Raw genomic sequence first — 21,577 nt, 5'->3', positions numbered from 1 at the left:
TACAAAGTCAAGCGGAGCAACTACCAAACTACAGCAAATGAAGGATTCATTATGAGTCTTAAAGAAATACCTTACCAATAGAAAGGAAAAAGAGGGTGTTGTGGAAAGAGCTTTTAAAAGGGAACACTTGTGTGCAATTTTGCAGATAGCATCTTACTCGGAGGCGGCGGGGCAGATTGATCTCTAAAGGCTCTTAAAAGGTTTTGCAGTGGAAAAAAATAGTTGCAAGGCAGAGAGTCAGGTCATTAACGGTGCAGCCCAGGCTGCCAGCTGCTCGCTCAAATACTCCAGATGGCTCCTCCTCTAAAACATCATCATTTGATCTTGGTAATCAAATTGTCTCCCACTCTTGCAATCCTAAGTGAGGCAAGGCTTGTAGGAAGAGATGATGTATTTTATTTGACTGACTTACTGGCTTGTGAAAACAAAACAAATTAGCTTTCAAGGCATTCATCCTCTTCTAATTGTATCAAAGCTAACCATCTCCAGCCCTTTAACGCCTTTTTTCTGCCATTGCCACCACATACAGTTCAAAGCACTGCCTATAATCTACAAAGCTGCCCAGCCTCCAGATTTTACGCAGTATTTGCAGACTAAAAGCTTCAACATACATTAAGTACCTAAATCCACAGCTTCCCACCAGTGGAAAGACAGACCCGTCACTGGAGAGCAGGGTTGGGAGACTCGGTATCCTGAAGCACTTAGGCTGGATTAATTACACAAAAACGTAATCTGTTTGTCTCACCAGAGCCACCCAAGACACCGCCTGTCATTTTTGAGGCCTTTAATACAGCCTTTGGGACGTAGGGTGTCAGAAACAAGACATTTTCTTCACTTTTCATGCAATGAGAGCCAAAACGCGCCCTTCTTCTGAAAGCCGGGCTCATCTGTGGCTGCTCATTTCAATCATTTGAACAGAAAGTGGTCATGACCAGCAAGATCACCCCCAAGTCCTGGTGGCCTGGTGGCTGCCAAGCACTGTCTGCCTGACACCAATTATCAGCAGGATGCTACTGGGGCCAGGGGAAATTGCCTTTTTTTTTTTTTTAAAAAAAAAAAAAAAAAAAAAAGAAGACTGCAACAACCAAAAAAAACCCTAAGAAAATTCCTTCCATAGCTTTCTGCAAAGGCTTCAAGGAGGAAAATGAAACTCAACCAGCACACTGTTGGTCTTCAACTTCTCTTCCAAAGAAACCACTAAAAGAACCTCTTCCAATGAAAACACTAGAAATTTCCCAATATTTTCAGAAAATTTTGTGCTTTGACAGTTTACAAAGGCCAGCTGAAGTATTCAAAAGTCACATCTTCCAAAACTATGCCCTCTTATGAGCATGAACAGAGTATTTTAAATCCTGGTATTATTTAAATCAGCATACTTATGTAAAATTTAATATTGATTTTCATACCAAGTTACAAGAGATGATGAAAGTCAGTTCTAGCTAATCAGAGGAAACAATTCATTATTGCAGTGGGTGGCCTGCATCTGAAGTCTAAACCCAATATGATCGTTGCTTAGTGGAATTATTCCCCACTGGAGTTTAGCACTCAACTTTATCGCCCACTCAACTTTAATTTTCATAACAGAGCTGTACTTCTATTTCACAAACTATAAGCACACAAAGAACAAAACAGCTTGCTAAGGGCCATGAATTAGGAAAAAGAATCAGAGCTGGGACTAGGAAACGATGGAGAAAGGCAGCAAGAATTACCACAGAATGGAAGAGATTTTGTTTGAAGAGAAGCTAAAAAACTACAACTCTCTGACTTGGAGAAAAAACACTGACATTTATAAAAAAAATAAAAAATAAAAAACCAAACTCAAGAGTAGTAAAAAGCAGATGAACAGGAAAAAGACTGTTCATAAATTTCTCAGAATATAAGAACTAGGAGTCACCAAATGAAATAAGGTGTTGTGGTTTGAAAGAAACAAAAGGAAGTACTTTTTCACCCAGCACATAATTACATTGTAGAATTATTAGACACAGGATGTTGCAGAGGCCAGAAATACAAACAGATTTAGAATTAAAGAAAAAAAAAAAAAGAAAAAAGAAAGCACTTTCTTCTAATCTATCAATGGCTACTAAATGCAGTGATGCTGTTTCCTTTCCGCAAGCCCTTCAGACTCTGGTGAGGTCTGTAGCAGCGTGCCAGAGAACTGCACGTCCCCGTTACGTTCCGTACACATCTGCCACTCAGCCCTGTCGGACAGGGGAGGGATGGTACATGGTCCGACATCCCGGCATGGGACAGCCACTCTTGTGACGAGACTGGCCAGTTCCCAGCTCACGTTCAGATTGCCGCATCACTTACAGTTAACAGGGATCGACTCAACTCAAAGACAGACCTTTAGGCAGTTTGATCAGCCCCTCTACTTATATTAATCAGCAGAGATCTGACGTAAGGACGGAGGTACTGAGATTATTGTAGGAGTAGCTGCTGCACACTATAAGAACCTGTTCCAGTTTTTTAAAGCAATCAGCTATAGCAAGTGCGCCAGTGCCCTCCTCCTCATCATCACATCCAAACTGCTGAGGCCTTTCTATTCTGACTTCTAAGGATACTAGCATACTTTTTTTTGTTTGTAGGACATGACGTAAGGGTGACCTTCTTGAAACAGTGTCTACAGGAATGAGCTCTACAGAGTTAAAAGACATCAGTTTAGAGCTGTGTGTCATGTCAGCTTGGCAATACTGTCTTTTATTAAACCAGAAGTTTAAATGCCAGTTCCTATCTTTTAGGCACCAGAATTCTATACTTACTATGATTTTGTTGTTGTTGAAATGCATTTTGCACTAAAATCCAAGATTAACTTTCCCTTTCATAGAGAAAGGTGTTTTATGGTTTTGTTTTGTTTTTTTTTCTATATGCACTACTGTACTATAACAAAGTGAAAGTAAAAGGTTTTACCAACGTTCGCTTTATAAAATGTGACCGATCTACATGACAGCAGTTAATTTTGAAGTTTCCTGTAATTGCTCTACATGAAAATCTCTATTTTACTTGAGGTCTTTTGAAGAGTGATGAGTATATAATGAGAAAGCGGCTCTTCGTAGTTTGGGGCACTGCAAAAGTACGACTTACATCCAAGTTAACGTTAAACTAGAAATATTAGAGAAGTTTCAAAAGACTCAGTGGCAGCTTATTTACAAATATACTATTTATAATGAATGCATTGATACAGAATGACTCTTATAAAAAAGCAAGGCAATCTTTTATATAGACATAACAATCAACATTACAATAATTCAGATTAAAAGTACATTTTTGTAGACTGTTTACACTCTTGTTTAGCTTTTAACCACAAAATTAGTGTGGTCCGGTATTTTTCCACAGCAAAAGTTCTGTGCAGTCCTGGTTAAGACCTAAACATCAGAATAATAAACATAATTTTCTGATCTTTGCTAACGCAAAAACAAAAACCATTTGTAGATGCTATCGTTTGTTTGGAATTGTCCTTACTGTGCCTTGAAGTTTGTGTTGTGCAAATTACTGCCAACTGCACATTTCTAATTAGAAGCTATTCTGGCATGCCCATTTGATACAACCGAGGTGTGATACTGACTACATGAAAACTGTTAGTTGCATCCAGATATGAAGATTTCCCTGATATGGGTTTGTACTGATTCAGAAATTTAATTTATTTGGGGGTTTAAGGAAAAAAAAAAAAAGGAGGAAAAACAAAAAGAAAGAAAAAATAACCTCTCAAAGTTTTCTGATTGTTAAACAAAAGGTATTTAAAGGTATTTTTCAAACTCCCAGGATTAAAGATGATACTTGAATTCCAGGTGACACAATGGGTTTAAGCGCTAACCAGCTAGACAGTTTGAGTACTGATTTACTAAATCATGTACATGAGCAAACACGACCTTCAATAAGTCTGAACATGCACGTTCTCACACATTAGCAAAAGATGGACAAAACTGCAGAGAAAAACCTTAAATCCAAGAGAGGCACTGAAGCAAATATTCTACAACCCACGTCTCTTGTTAAAAAAGGTGTATGAATTTCAAAGTTTCCAACAGCATCTGGTAAGCGGAAAAGTGCCAATTTTTACACAACTGCGCGACCCACCTTTACGTGCAGCATTTCCGCTGCGTTTATACTAGACAATTTTGGTGATGAACCTATAGGAGACAGACAGAGACAGAACTTTAATGGGTTTATACTAAAAGAAAACATTTTTTGCAAGGAATTACCAAACAACTCGCTATTTAGTAAATTTAAGTGCAACATGTGACCAACATGAGTCACAACGTCAATCAGTCCTTCTTTTCATTATTTAACAAATCCCTAATCTGCTTTACACCTTACCAGACTTCCATAATACTATGTAGTCTCTAGTACAGTAATTTAGCTTGTTAAATCAAGGCATGATTCAGGATAGTGTCTTTATGGGGCATGCGTATACGTACGCATTCTTATGTACATAGGCACAGACACATAGAAAATTTATATTTTGTCTATGGGCAGGCAATCAAGGTCATGTTTTTCACCCAAAGTAAAGATTGTCACAATTTTCAATATTATTATTTCCCCAAGTATGGCAAGGGGGATAAAGATTTAATACAAGTATATGGGAATCACCTGTTTCTCCCTCTTGTTTTCAAAGATGGCATAATGAATTTCGCCACCTTGTCTATGCTTTCATATATATATATATACACACATATACATATATATGTATGTATACATACACTTGTCAGGATGAAGTTCTTTCCATTCATACTTTAATTGATTAGGCCAAACAAAATTCATAAACATGTGTAAGCCAGCACATGTGTCCAACAATATCATCAGGCATTAAATAAATACAATTTTAAAACTGCACCAGTTAATAATCCAGCATCCTGGGAAATGCAAAAATATTATGTCAGGATGTAAGACTATTTTGAATGATCAAAACAGCTGGATTTGTACGGATCTGTGCATAGATAGGGATATAAATCCATGTATGTACTACGGATTTATATGCATCTATTCCCAATTCATGCCACACATTTAATACTTAAAACTTTTGAATAATTTTAAAGAACTTTTCAAATTCTTCTGAGTTGATTTTTTCTGTACCAGAACTTCTCTCACACTGCCTTTATTCAAATCTCTCTTGGGACACTGAAACAATAAGCGTGCACCTCAGAATGTATAAAATTAAACTCCTAAAACAGGGCTCAGGATTATCTGGCATTGCAACAACCATACTAGTACAAAGATAGTTTGAAAAAATATCCTGTTTTTAATATAGTAATGAATTAAAACATAGCTTTATTTATTCCTATAAGTGTAATGAAAAGAATAGTTTGTTTTTAAGCGAGTGTAACGAGCACTATTTTGGTAGCCAACTTCTCCACAAGAATTTACGTGAGAGAGGGTCAGCTCCAATCATACAGTCATTAACCATGTACCTTAACAAGGTGAATAATCAACATATTTACAAACTAAACAAATTCAATCCCATCAACTCTTACAAAAATGGGATTGAGGAGCAGACAGGGAATGAGACCAAGATGCCTGAAAACACAAGGGGTCGCCACTTTTGGTTTAAGGAACCATATTAATCAAACCAGTTTCCCCTAGTGACCTGAGGGCACAAATACGGCTTTAGCAGTATATTCAGAAGTTAGGTTACAGTCTTGATACTAAGCATTTCAGCATCTTCCTATTTTAACACCTTAATGCTGAGAAAGATTAACTTCAGGCAGAACTGTAAGGAACTAGCCTTTTATAAACTAAAGTCTAAACTGAAAAGCTACAGTAGATGTAAAAAAAAAAACAAAAAACAAACCCAAAACAGGGAGGGGGACGACAGAGAGACAGAGTGTGTGAGAAAGAAAAGAACATTACTTAGTAAAATCCAGTGACATCTACAATAGTTTTACAGCACGTTTAAGCCCTCTAAGGTTTTATATCTCCACCTGCCTTCCATTTAAACTTACTCCTTGTTAATGAAAAGACGTACGACAAAACAGAATGCAAATAGATCAAGGCAATACGTCTAAGAAAGCATGCCTGAAAGCCAGAAATAATATTTCCCGAACTTCTGCGTGTGAAATAGATTTCCCATGGCATTGGCTGATTTGATTTCGTTTAAAAGGTACAGTCCTGTAAGTCACACTACCCCAGCAGCAATTCCAATGAGCATAAACTGGACAGTTCTTGAGTAACCGTGGGATGCAACCGTCTCGAGTTCCTACCCTCCTGCAAAAGGACAGCTGGCCCTACAAATGCAGCAATAGCGCACGTCTCCCTGAAGCATCTTCTGCCTTTTAAACAACCAAGGAAGTCATGACAAAACTGAATGTCCACTATTTACAGTGTTTCTCTTGAGCTACCAACATCTATGCACAAATGAAAAAGGTGCCTCTTTTTTAATAGATCGGTTTAATACTGAAACAGATAGGATGAAGTTAAAAAAGAATAATCAAGATACTGAACTGAATATTTTGAAGCAAGTGCCCCAGCTGTGGGGAAAAGTGCATTTAGTTCAGCAGCAAAACAGCACAGTGTGAAGATATTGTGCTTGGACACAGAAGTTCCATAATGGAAGGAGGTACAAGGCAAGTCAAGATATAAAACCATAGTACATTGTTAACCAACCTTAAAACTTACATATATTGCAGTGTTTAAAAGTAAGACACATTCATTTATTGTACAAGGACTATAAGGAATCCTTAAAATTGCCTGTTGTAGTTTATGACTCAACATCGTAAGAAAAATGTACATATATATTATTTCCTTGCCACTTAACTGTACTGTTAGACCTCATGGAATTGTTACTTCACAAAATGAAAACCGCTCTTCACTGAGTTTACTCGACGTTTTTACCAATCTGAAAAGGTTTACTTGTGCTAGAAAAGACCAACCGCAAAAGGCTCAGTTCAGATATGTTATGCCTGCAACTGATAACTCAGGGAAGCAAGACTTATAGGAATTCAAGCTTTTTTTTTTTCCTTTTCTTTTTCTTTTGTTTTGACTGCATCCTTTTCACCTGCCAGTTTTTCTGATGAGTATATGCTTTTAGTATACAAACCGGTTGATAAAAATTCATCAGCAGAGGCATATAAATTCTAGATATGATTGATTAAAACAGAGCAAATCAGAATAAAACAAAATCCAGTGATTTACTCTGACTGTAAACAATATAAAAACACCATTTGCTTCAAATCTCAAAATAAGTTAAAAGAAAATCCCAACCTCAGGACACATGACCCTTTCAGGTTTTGACACAAAAAAAAAAAAAAGAGGGAGGAAAACAGAAAAGTTCATTATATAAAGGTTATACATTTCTCTTAACTGAAAGTAAATCTAAGCAAAACTACTTTTGTCCCTTAAATTTAAACTTTGAGTTCATTGGCAATTGCTTCAAATGAACTGGCATTTCCAGATTATTCAGACAACTTCCATCAAATTCAGCAAAGAAAACTTAGACAAGCATTTTTACAGAATAAAAAAAAAAATCTAAATGGCTATGATTCCTCTATTAGCAGAAACACATAATGCAGTCTTAAATTTGCCTTTTTATATTATTTATATATTTATATATATATATAATATAATATAAACCACATATATTATATTATATATACATATACAGACAATTACAACATTAATGCAGTTTGTATTTTGTACAGTGTATTGGACAATCCGATTAGCATCAGACCATGGCACGGTATGGTCCCTGCATTTTTAGGAACTGAATGATGAAGGAGGGTCCTCCTGCAACAATCTGAGGTGGAAGGTGGCTGAGCGGGCAGTTCTCAATACTCATTATTGACAGTTTGCTGCAAAGAGCCAGCTCAAAGGGAAGGCTGTGCAGATTGGGGTTGTCATTCAAATACAGTTCTTCCAGATTCTCCAGTGTACCTGGTTAAAATAAAATAATACAAAGTAGTATTTTTTTTTGATTCATGCCGTTTATAACTTTTAGACAGAAGCTCTAAGTCCACTTGAAGATTCTTTACAGTGTAGAATCTAGAGTCGGTGACTCATCTATCTCCCATTCTCCAGTACTGGAACCTAAGCAAGAACCAATTTGCTTTAGTTTCCCTGTAAAAATATCTAAAGGAGATGTAGTGATGGATAACAACTGAATTGAGAATACACAGAATAAGAGAACTGAGAGAGACTTCACCATAACCATTCAGCTGAGTGCTTTGCAACTGCAGGCAACTTTGAATAGCTATCTAGTTAGAAGGGCCTAGAAAATGTTTATACCATACAGTATGTATTATCTCTATAAAAATATCTATGCCATGCCTTTCATTTAATTAGAACCCATACATTAAAGACCCAAAGCTGTAACTGTAATCCACCACAGGAAGAAAGCAGGAGAGATCTCTGCACAGCCGTGAATTTATTAAATGGAACTAACCCGTGTGAAAAATTCCTCCTGAATTCAAATTTTACAATCTGCCTCTACTACAGATACTGTAATATAGATTAACCAGATGATGGAAAATGGACTCATTTCTTCTTTCTTAAGGCTTGCATTCCTCCACAGCAATCAAATATAAAAATTAATCCATATCTTTGAAATACATTCCAAACGTACAAGTCCTCCTCAAAACATTCGTCATTTTTCAGTCTTATATACCATCTCCTATAACCTAAAAAACTATTTTGTCTTTCACAAGAGAAAGCAGTAGCCAGGGCTTTAGACATGGAAAATCAACAAAAAGAAAAGGCTAAGAAATAACGGGAAATAGCTGATAACTTTAGATGAAGCAGTCGCATCTGAAAATAGTTAACTATTCTCTAATCTGTTAAGACAACTAGCTTTAATAACCAAATTGTACTCCTACAACAGTATTTCAAGTTTACTTACACACTTTAATTCCACAGCTCGTTTCCACAGTATCCAAATTCTCTCCACTATCTCATGAACTAAATTACAAAGCTCCAGATTTACATTGTTTTAGGCCCTTCTCATACTGAGACATACAAGACGAGCAGAAGCTGGAACAGCTCTTCACTAAAGATGCTGGGAGAGACAGACTGTGTCCCAGCCTTCTCCATCTGCATGTCACTGTTTCTGACCATATTTTGCTTTGTGTAGCTTCTCCCATCATTTTTTCCTCCATAATGACTTCCAGCTTTAAGATTTTAACTTAAGCGCTCAGAATCATGCTCTGGAGGTAACTTGTGACCGACTGTAAAAGAAAGGGGGGCTCTCAGTTTCAGACGCTCTGAATCTCATCTACTCTGGATGTCTCAAGTAGACAAAAAGAACCCTATTCCTCCCTTCCTTTCTGTAGATTTCCTCCTCTTCACTTCCTTATCTCATAAAGGTGAAAAATAATACAGTGGCCTACAAACAGGAGTGTGTGCAGAGGGACTAGCAGCAGAAACATTTGCTTTAGCTGTCTACACCTTCCTTACACGAGGTTTTTGTCTACACCTTCCTTACACGAGGTTTTTGTCTACACCTTCCTTACACGAGGTTTTTGTCTACACCTTCCTTACACGAGGTTTTTGTCTACACCTTCCTTACACGAGGTTTTTGTCTACACCTTCCTTACACGAGGTTTTTGTCTACACCTTCCTTACACGAGGTTTTTGTCTACACCTTCCTTACACGAGGTTTTTGTCTACACCTTCCTTACACGAGGTTTTTGTCTACACTATGGAATTACAGCAGGAGCAGCGCATTTCCTTTCTGACACAGACCTCTCTCCAAGAATAGGTTTATGAAGTTGAGTGACCGGTAACACACAACTTGTGGGACAATTTGGAGAGAAAAAGGAATCACACTATTCCAGGTCTGTGTGCGTTCGGCACCTTTCTGCAGACGCACTAAAAAAAGCTAGACCATTTGTTTTGCTATAGATCAGCAAAATAAAGATCATACTCTATAGTGCTGTTCCTGTGGCCCATGCTTCACATCGGGTTGTGTAGATCTAGAAGTTTCACATGAATTTTGTGGCCTCTACTGAAGAGCGCAGTAGATGCCTATCTTCGGTGTCAGTAACTGCTTTGGCTCAGGCACACTGCATAAAACCAGAAAAAAGGGATCTTACCAATTTCCTCAGGAAGGTGTGTGAGAAGATTCTCTCCGAGCCCAAGGTGCGTCAGATTGGTAAGGTGACCGATACCTCTGGGAAGGGTAGTCAACTGATTATTAGTCAGAACCAATTTCTAAGGGAAAAAACAGATTTTTAAAAATTACCTTAATGACTTCTGCTTTGAATGACAGCAAGTAACAAGATAAATAGCTGATAAACTGATGGGTTCTACCCTCCAGCATTTGAACAAAAAAATTCTATCCTTCAACAACATTTCAGACCTCTATTAGGCTCCACTAAACATAAAAATAAAATACTGCATAGTAAAATATGTGCCTAAATATAAAAGATTTCATTAACATAACTGAAACCAGAGGCTATTCCTGTGGCAGTATTGTACTCATGGTACAACAGTTAAACTCTTCAAAATTTGTTTGTTCAGTATTAACTGATAAATCTGGGGAAGAATTAGTGAGGACAGATTGTGGATGCAGTTGCACAAGATTCTTAACTTTTGGTTCTATGTCCAGTCACAAATAGTTCCCCTCATTAAACTAGCTGTAATTAAATCAGCATGGCGTAAATAAAGGATGTAAGATGTTTATCTCAGTCCATTATTGTTTCACCTGCAGATCCTTGAGGTAAGCTATTTCATTTGGCAAGGATTCCAGTTTGTTTTCCTCTAGATCTAGCTCTCGGAGTTTCCGTAGATTTCCAATTCCATGGGGAAGTTTCTTTAGTAGATTGTTTGACAAGATAAGAACCTCAAAAACAAAAAAACCCAAACACACAGAATTTCAGCAACGCAATCAGTAAATAACGATTAACACAGGATCTTGTTATATTTTCAAGTAATGAGGTCCAAGATTAGCCTACAATCAAATTATGGAAGCAAACTGCAAGGAATAAAAAAAAAATAAAATCAGTGATTAACACAATTTTTTTAAAGTCTTTAATGATAACAAATACACAGATTTATGGCAGAATTCTTTCAAATAATATTTTGCATGCTAATAAATGCAGAGCAAAAACAAAGAACACCTTATTTCTTCAAACGACCGAAGGAAAAAAATTTCCTCCTGGACTTCCCTATGATTTTGTTATCCTTCCTTATAGCTATCTCATAACTAGGTTTACATTATTTGCTGTGCTTCCCAAGTCCTCCTTAAAAAAAGCTTAATACTTCCTCTTCTCCCGATGTCCCTTTGGTTAGGAGCAGCAGCAAGTAAACATACAGATCAGAGCACTGAAGCAGAACACTGCACAGATACCCACTGGCTTTTCAAAAGGGTCTCTTATCACACACTGTCGTGTTACCCTCTTGTTTTTCTCCTCCTTTCTAAGTTGAATTATAAATATCCCAGGTTCAAGAAAAGTATCCTTATTTGCAATGTCATTCAGCAGAGTTATTTGTTATACCACAAGCAAGTTAAGAGGGGTTACACTAGCATACCATTTTTCCTCCGGAGAAGTCTAACAGTCCTTAGAAGTAATCAAGCCTCATAACAACACAGCGAGCAGTCAGGTAATTAATTACCCATTAAACAATGCTATTATCTGTTTATTTAATAAGGCATATTGAAACACAAGGATGTGAAAGAGCACACGATGTGGACCCTCCTACTAGCCACACAGAGCTCCGGGCTAAGCCAACCAAGGTTGCAAATGCCTGACTTCAACCACTCTCAACTCTCACTACCTTCATGTAACGTGAAAACACCAAAGGCAGCAACAGAACAGAAAACAAGGCTAAAAATCAAAGTGAAAATCCAAATGAATAAAAGCCAAAAATCTTAGCATTAGCACAAGGAGTATTTCGGTGGCCTCCCTTTATGCACTATGATAGACACAGAATGATAAGAATAGTAACATTTTAATTGCGTATCAAGAAACAAAGGCAGGAACAGAAAATATTACCTACACGCAATGCAGCTGACTTAGCACTGCTGTGGGAACCTTCACTTTTGTGTAAACACTGCCCAAATAGTTCTTTGTATTTGACTCTTTAATTACAGAGAAAAATAGCACTAACAGGTCTGCGGACCGTGCAGCGCTCTGGCTCCGGCAGCTGGCAGACCACTGGCAAATCCAGTTGTTAGCGGTTACTAGCGTCCCAATCACAGCCTTAACTTAAAAGAGAACTGGGCTACTAAATAGTTATTACTCTGTTGTATCATTTTTGACCCAAACTACAGGAATTATTAATTATTCAGAGCAGCAGTCACACTGGAAATTTCCAATTCCAATATGCCATTTGCTATTGTACTTCAACAGATTTTTCCCAGCAACTCACAGAAGCTACGAAGTCCCCTCAATTGCTCGAACAAGCACCTCTACCTTTATGTCCCTCCAAGGCAATTAAGTTTGTTTCTGCTGACGGTACTTTAGGAAACAGGACTAGGGGACACAAGAGGTTTAGCTCCCGGTTTCAACCTAGGAGTTCTTCCCCCTCAAAGGCTGAGGATTCCCACCCGGCTGCCTACAAGGTTCACAGTGCTACATTCAAGCTACCTCTGGCTGTAGACCATGTCATTACGTTTTTCTGATCCCTGATGTTTCCATGCTGGTGTCTCTCCAGGAATCGAACCAAGTTCAGTGCCATTTCATTTACAACAGTAACTTTCTGTTGAGAAAAATTTTCTTTCTACATAGTTAAAAATATATATGTACTTAATCCTTTGTGCACAGACACTCATCTAGAGCCTAATGGACAACATTCAAAAAGTTGTTGTCAATAACCACAAACAGATGCAATACATCTATTTAAACAGCACACATTCACATATTTATTTGTCTTTATTTGACACAAAAGTAGTATCACTCAAACCTGAAGTAGAGAACACCTATTTGCAAGGATTCACCTAGCTGTTCATTTATACTCTTCTCACCTCAAGAGAAACAAGCCCAGATACATCCTCAGGGATTTTTGTGAGCTGATTAGTCGCTAAGTTCAGTTCTACCATACTAGTCCAAGTCCCAAAGTCCAAGGGGAGAGAGGTCAGCTGATTGTCCTGCGATTTAACATAGCAAACATTTAGGGTCTGCGCTTGGAAGAAGTCAGCAAGACATCTAAGAAATTAAACAAACTGCTTACAAAATGCTTCGTAACAAAACAGTCGATAATTAAATCAGAAGAATAAGATGTTGATAATTGGCCAAATACTTTTAAAATTCCTCCAAACATAATAAGCAGTTCCAGCTTAGAGTTACAGAATTGACTCTATGTTACTAATATGAACTGAAGTGGAAAAATTAGTACATAATTATGAAGATTTCACACGTTCCAGTAGTTAAAACTTTTTGTTGTCCTTTCTTTGCTGAATACAATGGAGGGTGGGAAACAAAAGAACAGAAATTTACCATAACTTACAAAGGTGCTATCAGCAACACTGGAATCCTAAAAATATATGGAGTTTCCAAAAAACAGAAACAAACAAACAAACCAAAAAACAAACAAAAAACCCCACACCCAAACCCCACACCCTAAAAAAACCCCAAAAAACGAAACAACACAAGGAAAAAAAGCAAAACCACCAAACACACCACAAAAGAAATATAACTTAATGGTTCAGAGTAAAAGCATCTGAAATTAATCTGAACATCTTACTGCTCAAAACATTGCTACAAAATTTGATCTAGACCAAACACTAAAAAAATAACATCTAAATAACCAGGTCATATAAAGTCCCGTTAAACATGCAAAGTTAAATGGGTATGTGACAAAAAATAGTCTTAATGCAAATTGAGAATGCATTTGTGCCAAAAGACATTCTAAAACAGTAGCTGAGCTTAGCTATTCCTCAAACGTTATTTTTTTTTTTATATAAGAACTTGAAACAAACCATTCATAGAAAAATATCATCTCTTTAGAAAAATTAAGGGTTCTTTTTCTGTGCTCTACAACTACTGACAAAAGTCTCCAAACTTAGGTTTTGAAAGAATACATTCAAAAAAAGATATTTTACATAATTTTGTTTATAATCTAAACTGTAACAGCAGAGGGGGGGAAAGAAATAAGCTACTCTACACGTTTGTGTCCCATGTGAATACTCGAAGAACTTTGCAACCAACTTTCTTATATTCATTGGTGAAACTTGAGAAAATGTGACAAAAACTTAACTAACAAAAATAAAGACAAATCAATAACATCTTGATAGTACATTTTTAAACTAATACAGAACTGTTTCTATACGTGACAGCAGCAGTATCCACTTCAGCATGATCAATTCATTCCTTATATCATTAAGTTTGCCAGAATTCATGGAGCAAACAGTGCTCCTCATTGATTTTACACACAGTAGCATGTTTCTGTGCCTCACCTTCATGTTCAGCTTACTTAATACTTTAGCTCTAGAAAAAATTCCAAAGGGGATTTTATTGATGCGGTTGTGCTCCATATTGAGAGAGTAGATTGTGGAGAACTGGGACGGGCCACCCACGGGATAGGACTGGAAGCAGTTCCTGGCCAGCGTTAAACTAGTCAGTTTGACAAGGCTGGATAAAAGACCCTGTAGAGAGAAGAAAACCACCCAGGAACTTAGGACAGATTTATTTGAATGCATCTCTTTTCCCTCATGGGTCTAATTAGAAATGTTTTCCCACCCAAGTCCATCCACAAATAAATGTTGCAACACGTAAACCAGCGTTAAATTTGACAAAACTTCCATCAGCAACAACCTCTGCTCACAGTCGTCAGCCTTTACCTTTTTTCCCCCTTTCTCCTTACATACTGCCAGATACAAAAAAAAGCAAACACATCACATTTAAAAGCATGAATTTAGGAGGTTTTGTAACTCTCTTCTCCTCCCAAAGGAAGTTTTTTAATAACATATTGCTAGATCTCGGGCAGCTCTGAAGAGAGCAGGGGCATCAGCAGCACGTCCATCCTGAAGAGCGGTCCTGGCTTTGGCCAATGCCACCCAACTGCAGCTCACTCAATACTGATGCCTGCTCACAGTCGAGAGTGGAGCCCAAAGAAGTATCAACAGCGTGAACCATTTTTGAAACTGGTGCTTGATACTTCCAATACAAACCTCTGTTAATATAATAACAATCCATAATGTGAACACATCTGGTAGAAGTTTCCTTTTAGGCTGTAACGGTTTCAGATAACCAGGCAGGACAGAGAAAAACAATGGGACGGCAAAGTTTTGGAAGATCCTTTTTTTTTTTTTCCCCCTATTTTCGAAATATTTCTAGTTATTACTCCACTCCTTTTTATTCCCCCACCCTAAGAAATAAAAAGCAAGCAGCTTGGAGTTAAACTGGGTAGCAATGGTTGCCCATTGAATCCAGAGTCTCATTTCACTTCGCAATCTAATTAGATTCTACAATCTCAGCAGCGCAGATCTCACAGTTTATCTGATCGCTACGTGCCAAGCACGTTGCTGGAACTGTGGGGATGAATAATGAGATCTAAATTACTGCTGAAGTGTCACCTTTGCTTATTACTATGCCAACTTGAATTCAGCCCTATTTGCTTAAGTATTACAGAAATTGGAGATCTATGCATAGCATTACATACCATAAATAATGCAACATCTGCAATCAGGAACGAGCAGTAACAAGATAACGATTCCAACCATATTCCTAATGTCAGTATTTCTGGATTGCAATTTCAGTGCTATATTCACTGTAAAAGCCTTAAGAACAAGGGTGTGCTGTTTCATCAGGACAGCTCTGTCTACTTTTCTAAATAGTTTATTAACATTATTGTAAATAAAACAGGATTAAATAGGGACTTGGCTACACGTCACAGCTAAAACTTTAGGCACTGAAATACAGTTCTGGGGGCATCTCGGCAAATATCAGTGAAGCAATTTCCTCCCTAAAGATAAAATAATGGATCTTCAAATCAGTATTAATCTAACCTAATCATTAAGTAGTATAATCTTTGATTAGGAAATACTGCTTCTAGCTATACTTTAATTAACCGGTATTCTTTGTCCTAGGGTTAGGCAGTCCCTGAGCTCTGTTACAAACACGCTTTATTGCTTCAAATGGATCTTGGCATTTCAAAAAGCCATTTTTGAAGTCTGCTTCCATACAAAAAATATTAAAAATATGTTAGCTAATACACTCTTAATAGCCTAGAGTAATTAAATACATTTGAAGGGAAGCAAGAGAGCTTTGGCAGTACAAAGAGAACAATGCTCTTCTATCTGTGAGAACTGTGGCAATGCCGCCTTCTCCCAGCCCATCCTTTTAAGATAAAATATTTATTAGGCATTGTGTCAGCAGCTTCAACTATGTTTTGAAATTCAGAAGTTTATTCCACAAATACAGCTCTTTGTATTATAGCACAGAATGTTTTACTTTAAGCAGATTACAGTATAAACTATACACTTCTGCAAGGTAGCGGCTTAAGTGTTAACATATTGTTGGCAAACATACATGAAGAAGGCAGCACAGTCACAAAGAGTTTCTTAAAGCATATTTTAAAGCAAGTAAACATCCCTCACATTAGCTTTTTGTAATTATACTGTAGTTGCTTTTATAACATGTCTGGGTGAGGTGGGCTAGCTTAGGTCTCATCTTAAAAGCAGCCTGGTGGCTTTTAGTCAGTAGCGTTTTCTTAAATGATGGTTTTACTCAAACATTTATTAACTTCTCTGTTTTCAGTTTATCATTGCTGAGTTCAGAAATTCATCTGAAGGAAAGTAGTTACTTACTGAGCTTTGTTATTATGAATACTTTGCCTAAATCCAAATCCATTTGGGTTTTTTTTCTTCCGTGTATAGTTTCCTATATAAGTCTTTAGATACATTTTGAGTTATTTGACACTGATAATTTATACCTTTTTTAAAACAAACAAACAAAAAAAACCCCACAACAGCTAAGAAAAGCAGCTTGGACCAAAAAAGAACAGAGTATACGCTCTATGTTGTGTCCTGAAGCCTTCATCTCCAAACAGTTCTAAAGCAATGGAAGAAATATCCAAAATAAGAATCAATCACGTCAGATATTTTTCTGTCATCAGAGCAATTATGCCCAGACAGTAATGCTTAAAAGTCAAACATTTTCTCTCAATGTTTACTAGCACCAAAAGTATGCAGCTGAGCATCTCACACTCCGCTGCCCTGATAAACCAGTCTCAAGAAACTAAGAAAAGGAAAATCAGGACAAAAGGTGTAACCAACAGCTTAAATAGCTTCAAAGTCTGCAGACATCAAAGCTGTTATTTAAAAAATGGGCTGTAACCAACTGCGGCAGCTATCCGGGACTGTGACACTGGAGTCTACAGGGGCACCTGTCAGAGAACTCCAGGGAAGGAGCATAGAAAAACGTACAGATGCACTGGGGAGTAGGACTTTCTGCCTTTCCACCCCAGAGTTAAAGCACTTTGTTCAGGGGACAAGGTGGCTCCGGAACATCTAACTATGGATATTTTCCTTGGTCCCACACTAAGCTTGAAGCAAGAGAAACCAAGGTAAGACAATCAAGTGTAGCAGCTATGAAAAGAAAAGCAAGAAAATGGATTCTCTTCCCCTTTCTCCCGTGATCCTTGCAGAGTTACTGGAAACTGAAAACTGATGTAAATTTTTATTTTTCATAACTGATGGAAGGTGTGTCAATGAGTTGCCAGATGATATCGCATTGGTGCCAATAGCACACTTCTCCACATTAAAATGAGAAAATGTAGCTGTGACAAGGTTTATCCACTCTCTTAAAGGTCATTTTTGCCTCAATTAGATGCAGAAAGAGATATCCCGTTTTTCATTTTTCTACTTCTTTCCTACCTCCATGAACCAGAAACACTGAGAAGCTCTTATCTAGCTTGAATGGTGGGAACCTGGACTCCTTATTTAAGGTTTTCTGAAGAAACAGGAGAGCAAACACAATCACATGTATTGCTACCACTTTTCACGGAAGTTTATGACATCAGTTCTTCTGTACTGTTAGACACACCTAATGTGTACAGAATTGCAATATTTCACATTAGACACATATAGATTAAAACAAAGGGTATTCCTCTGAGTTGCGATGCAAGATGAAATAATTTCACATGTTCCAATCCTCTCCTACAGAACACCGATGCCTTACAACAACATTCCCTCCCAAATCCACTCCCTCCAATTCTCACCTCTGGTAAAGTAGAAATGTTGTTGTTCTCCAGGTTCAGTTCATCAAGTTCACTGCATTTTGCTAAAGACTTCGGAATTGCTGACAGCCTATTGTACCTCAGGCCAAGACGACTTAGACTGGACAGATTTCCTACAGGTAGGAAACAGTTGTTAATACATCATTAGATCAACACAAAGGCACAGAACAAGCCTGATTCTTCTGTTGCCTCACAGTCCACAGTTCAAACTTTTCATATGGTGAAATAGCACTATCCTCCCAAAATAGGAGATTCACAGATTACAGTGCTTTCCAACACCGAAGTTGACCATGCAGTAGAAGTACATTGCGCGTATGACATTCTTAAGTTGCACATGGTAGAGTAAGCAAGCAAGGCCTTTGTCCTGTTGTAGATGTCTTTCTATCCTGATCTTTGTACCAACAAACAACTCTATCATTTTCCAGATGTCCCCAAAATAACTTTTTAAAATTACAGATAGCATCATTCAATGCCATGCCTCACATTACCAGAACCTGGGCATACATCACACAGCTCTGGTCCTGGCAAAACAATTTTCTCTGCAGGGAAAAAACCCCTTTACCATCCTCTAAAAGCAACAAAGTCTTTAAGAAGTGATAGGAAAAAACAATCTTCCAAGTCTTCTGAATGATACTAAAGAAAAAGTCTGGAGGAAGTCCACAAAAATCTGGACAACAATGCATGTAAAAATCTTACTGAATATTGCCACCAAGTCGACAGTCCCAGTTTCTATACATTTCTGTCACTAAAAAAAATTCTTGAGAAACTTGAAAATTTCCCATCTGAAGTTCCTTTTAGCTCCAACCTCTAACAAGTACTTCAGACCAAAATCAACTGCTTAAGGATGTCAGTACTGTGGCATTTAAGACCCTCCTGAAGTAAGACCTTGAGCTTCACTGAAAAGTCAACTGGCAAGTAATATGATGAACAGTACTTAGTCTTCTGGCTTGCCCATAAGATTAGAAAACATGGAAGCTTTTGAACAGAATCACACAATTAGTCTATCGGTCTTAAAAAACATTCACACTCATTTTTACAACCACTTGCGGCACATTTGCTCTGCAAATTGAAGCATCAGAAAGACACACTAGAAAAGGAACGTAACATTTAACAAACAGCAGCAAGAATAACCTTAAATACTTTAAAAAGATTAAGGGAGCTTAATGTGTACAGTCTAACTACTCATTAAATGAAGGATATATTAGTGTCTATACGTATGTAGTTATGTAGGTTATCTGAACACAGCAAAGGAAGAAGCAAATGTAGTGTATGAGATATGCTTGGAAGCAAAGGATGAAACAAAATCAAAAGAAACGGAAAATGAATATTAATACAAATGCTACAATGGGATCTGCTAGATGGAGGAAAATTCTCAACAAAGAAAGTGGCAAAATACCTCTTTCTTGAACTTCTCCAGCCTGGTCAAAATACACTGTAAGAATGACTGACTAGCTGGGAGCGTAGCTAATAAAAACTGGAAATTGGGAATGTTGTATGATTCACTGTAGTTACTAAAATGAAGATTCACAAGAGCAGTGAAAGTAAAAACAAACAAAACACACACACCCCCCCAAAAGGAACCACAAACACAACCAGCCCAAAATCCCATACATAACAAAAATTATTCAGGTCTTATAAATCAAGATATTGATCTGATAAATATCAGATATTTAGTTAACAAGCTTAGCAACAAATTTCACTTGGTATTGTCAATAATGAAACAAAAGTTAAAACAAGAGGTAGTCACCCAGAGCTGCTTAACTAGTAGTATCTCCCCACTGGGATTTTTATTTATATTTTTTTAAGGGCTTTCTTTCTGAGCAAGTATACAATTAACTTCTGCAGAAACAGCAAAGCGAGTCTTCCCATAACCAAAAAAAGGCAATTAAAATCCAGGGCTATCGATATTGGCCACTCACTCGTCTTTTGAGGTTAAATTCTATATGGGCATATACACATTAAAGAGAATAATTAAGACCTATTTTGATCCTACAACCCACTAGTATAAAGATGCTCATTTGTACGTAGCTATTTCATGCTGTATTTGGTGAGATCTGGCATTGATGGCTGTACAGGAAATTGGCCTCACTTCACGCAATACACATCCTATGCAAGGTACTAATGTCATTAAGGATTCACCCTTCTAGGAATGAACAAAGCACATCCTGACTGCATTTCTCTGAATTGGCATTTAACGCTTTACTTACAAAACAAATTACAAACTTCACACAAAATAAGATATCACTCCACTGTTCTTTTTCATTACCTAAACCTTGAGCTAGATGCTGATCTTGGTTTTCCAGGCACTCTCAAAGAGGATGAAGGGGGAACAGCTCTAGCAGACAGCATGATGCCAACTGTTGCTTAGCAATACGATGTCGCTATGCCAATTCCCAGATTGCGAGCACAGGTTGTATGTATATGCCTCTCTTCCTACCAGCAACGTGGCATTTCAGAAAAATGAAACAAGGCAGCCATTAGAGAGAGTCAAACTGTACCCTAATTTTCCAGGAAAGAATGACACATTGGCTATTCTCATGGCATTATTAGAAAGGAGGCACAAACAGCAGCTCTCAGTAATTTTTTCTTATCATAAGTAGCATTTCTCAATAACACTTTATCACTGTTTCTCCACTAGTTATCTTTCTCCTCCGTGGGAAAGACATGCCACAGATAGAAGAGAAGACATGTCCTGTGTGTAAAACGTTACTTGTGAGTGTTTTGTACTAAATACAGTTATTCCTGAGAACTGCAACAAAAGCAGCAAGATTTCAGCTGGAGCTTCACTAGTAGCACCTCTCCTGCTGCTCCTGGCAAGGCTGTCCTGCACCCAGCTGATGCAGGCAGTACGGGCCACCTTCTCAATTCAAGCCAGAATTTATTTACAGCCAATTTAATGACATTTAGTCATGTGTCAACAAGACTTGGATATCTTTTCATCCTCATCAGAGCTTATATTCACACCTCACTGTGAGGTGAGAAACCCTTATCAGCTTTCATCTTCACATGCTAGACAAGCCAGATCTTAGTCTCCTCTTCACCAAACAGGATGATCCTTAGAGCTCTTCCCTCTGCTCAGTGTGTTAAAACTCACCCCTCCCCTTTTCCTTTTTATTTTTTTAAAGGAATGCCCAGAGTTTTAAACATGAGGAAGGTCAGATTTAATGTCCAGTACGATGATGTTAATATTTGTCTCCACAGTCCATGGGCCAGATGCCAGGCAGCTGGCTAACACACTCAGGCTTCGCCTGCTCTCCAACAACCAAGTGACAAACTCTGTTTTAAACCAGAAATTGTGACAAGTTCCTAAGCAGCAGACCTTGCGCACTGCACAAACAAAAATGATCCCACTTGCAGGCCCCAATGAGATGCACCCATGAGTGCTGAGGGAGCTGGCAGATGTTATTGCAAAGCCACACTCCATCATCTTTGAAAGGTCATGGAGAACAGGAGAGGTGCCTGAGGACTGGAGAAAAGC

The 21,577-nt window shown here is 37.8% G+C and overlaps 1 protein-coding gene across 2 annotated transcripts in view; it reads right to left on the bottom strand.

The window, feature by feature from the left end:
* Positions 1–6,559: 6,559 nt before the first annotated feature.
* Positions 6,560–21,577, bottom strand: part of SHOC2 (SHOC2 leucine rich repeat scaffold protein) — a 68,343-nt gene continuing 53,325 nt past the window's right edge. For both annotated transcript variants that reach the window (XM_054207497.1, XM_054207498.1), the window contains exons 4-9: positions 18,082–18,212; positions 14,318–14,506; positions 12,887–13,009; positions 10,625–10,762; positions 10,014–10,131; positions 6,560–7,860 (exon numbers count right to left, since the gene is read on the bottom strand). In XM_054207497.1, coding sequence (XP_054063472.1) covers positions 7,652–7,860; positions 10,014–10,131; positions 10,625–10,762; positions 12,887–13,009; positions 14,318–14,506; positions 18,082–18,212 — 908 coding nt within the window. In that variant the 3' untranslated portion in view covers positions 6,560–7,651. The remainder of the gene's footprint in view (positions 7,861–10,013; positions 10,132–10,624; positions 10,763–12,886; positions 13,010–14,317; positions 14,507–18,081; positions 18,213–21,577) is intronic.

This window comes from Rissa tridactyla, chromosome 6 (genome assembly GCF_028500815.1).
Source record: "Rissa tridactyla isolate bRisTri1 chromosome 6, bRisTri1.patW.cur.20221130, whole genome shotgun sequence".
Lineage (NCBI taxonomy): Eukaryota > Metazoa > Chordata > Aves > Charadriiformes > Laridae > Rissa > Rissa tridactyla.
Note: the sequence above shows the minus strand (reverse complement) of the source record. Positions and strands in the feature narration are given on the sequence as shown.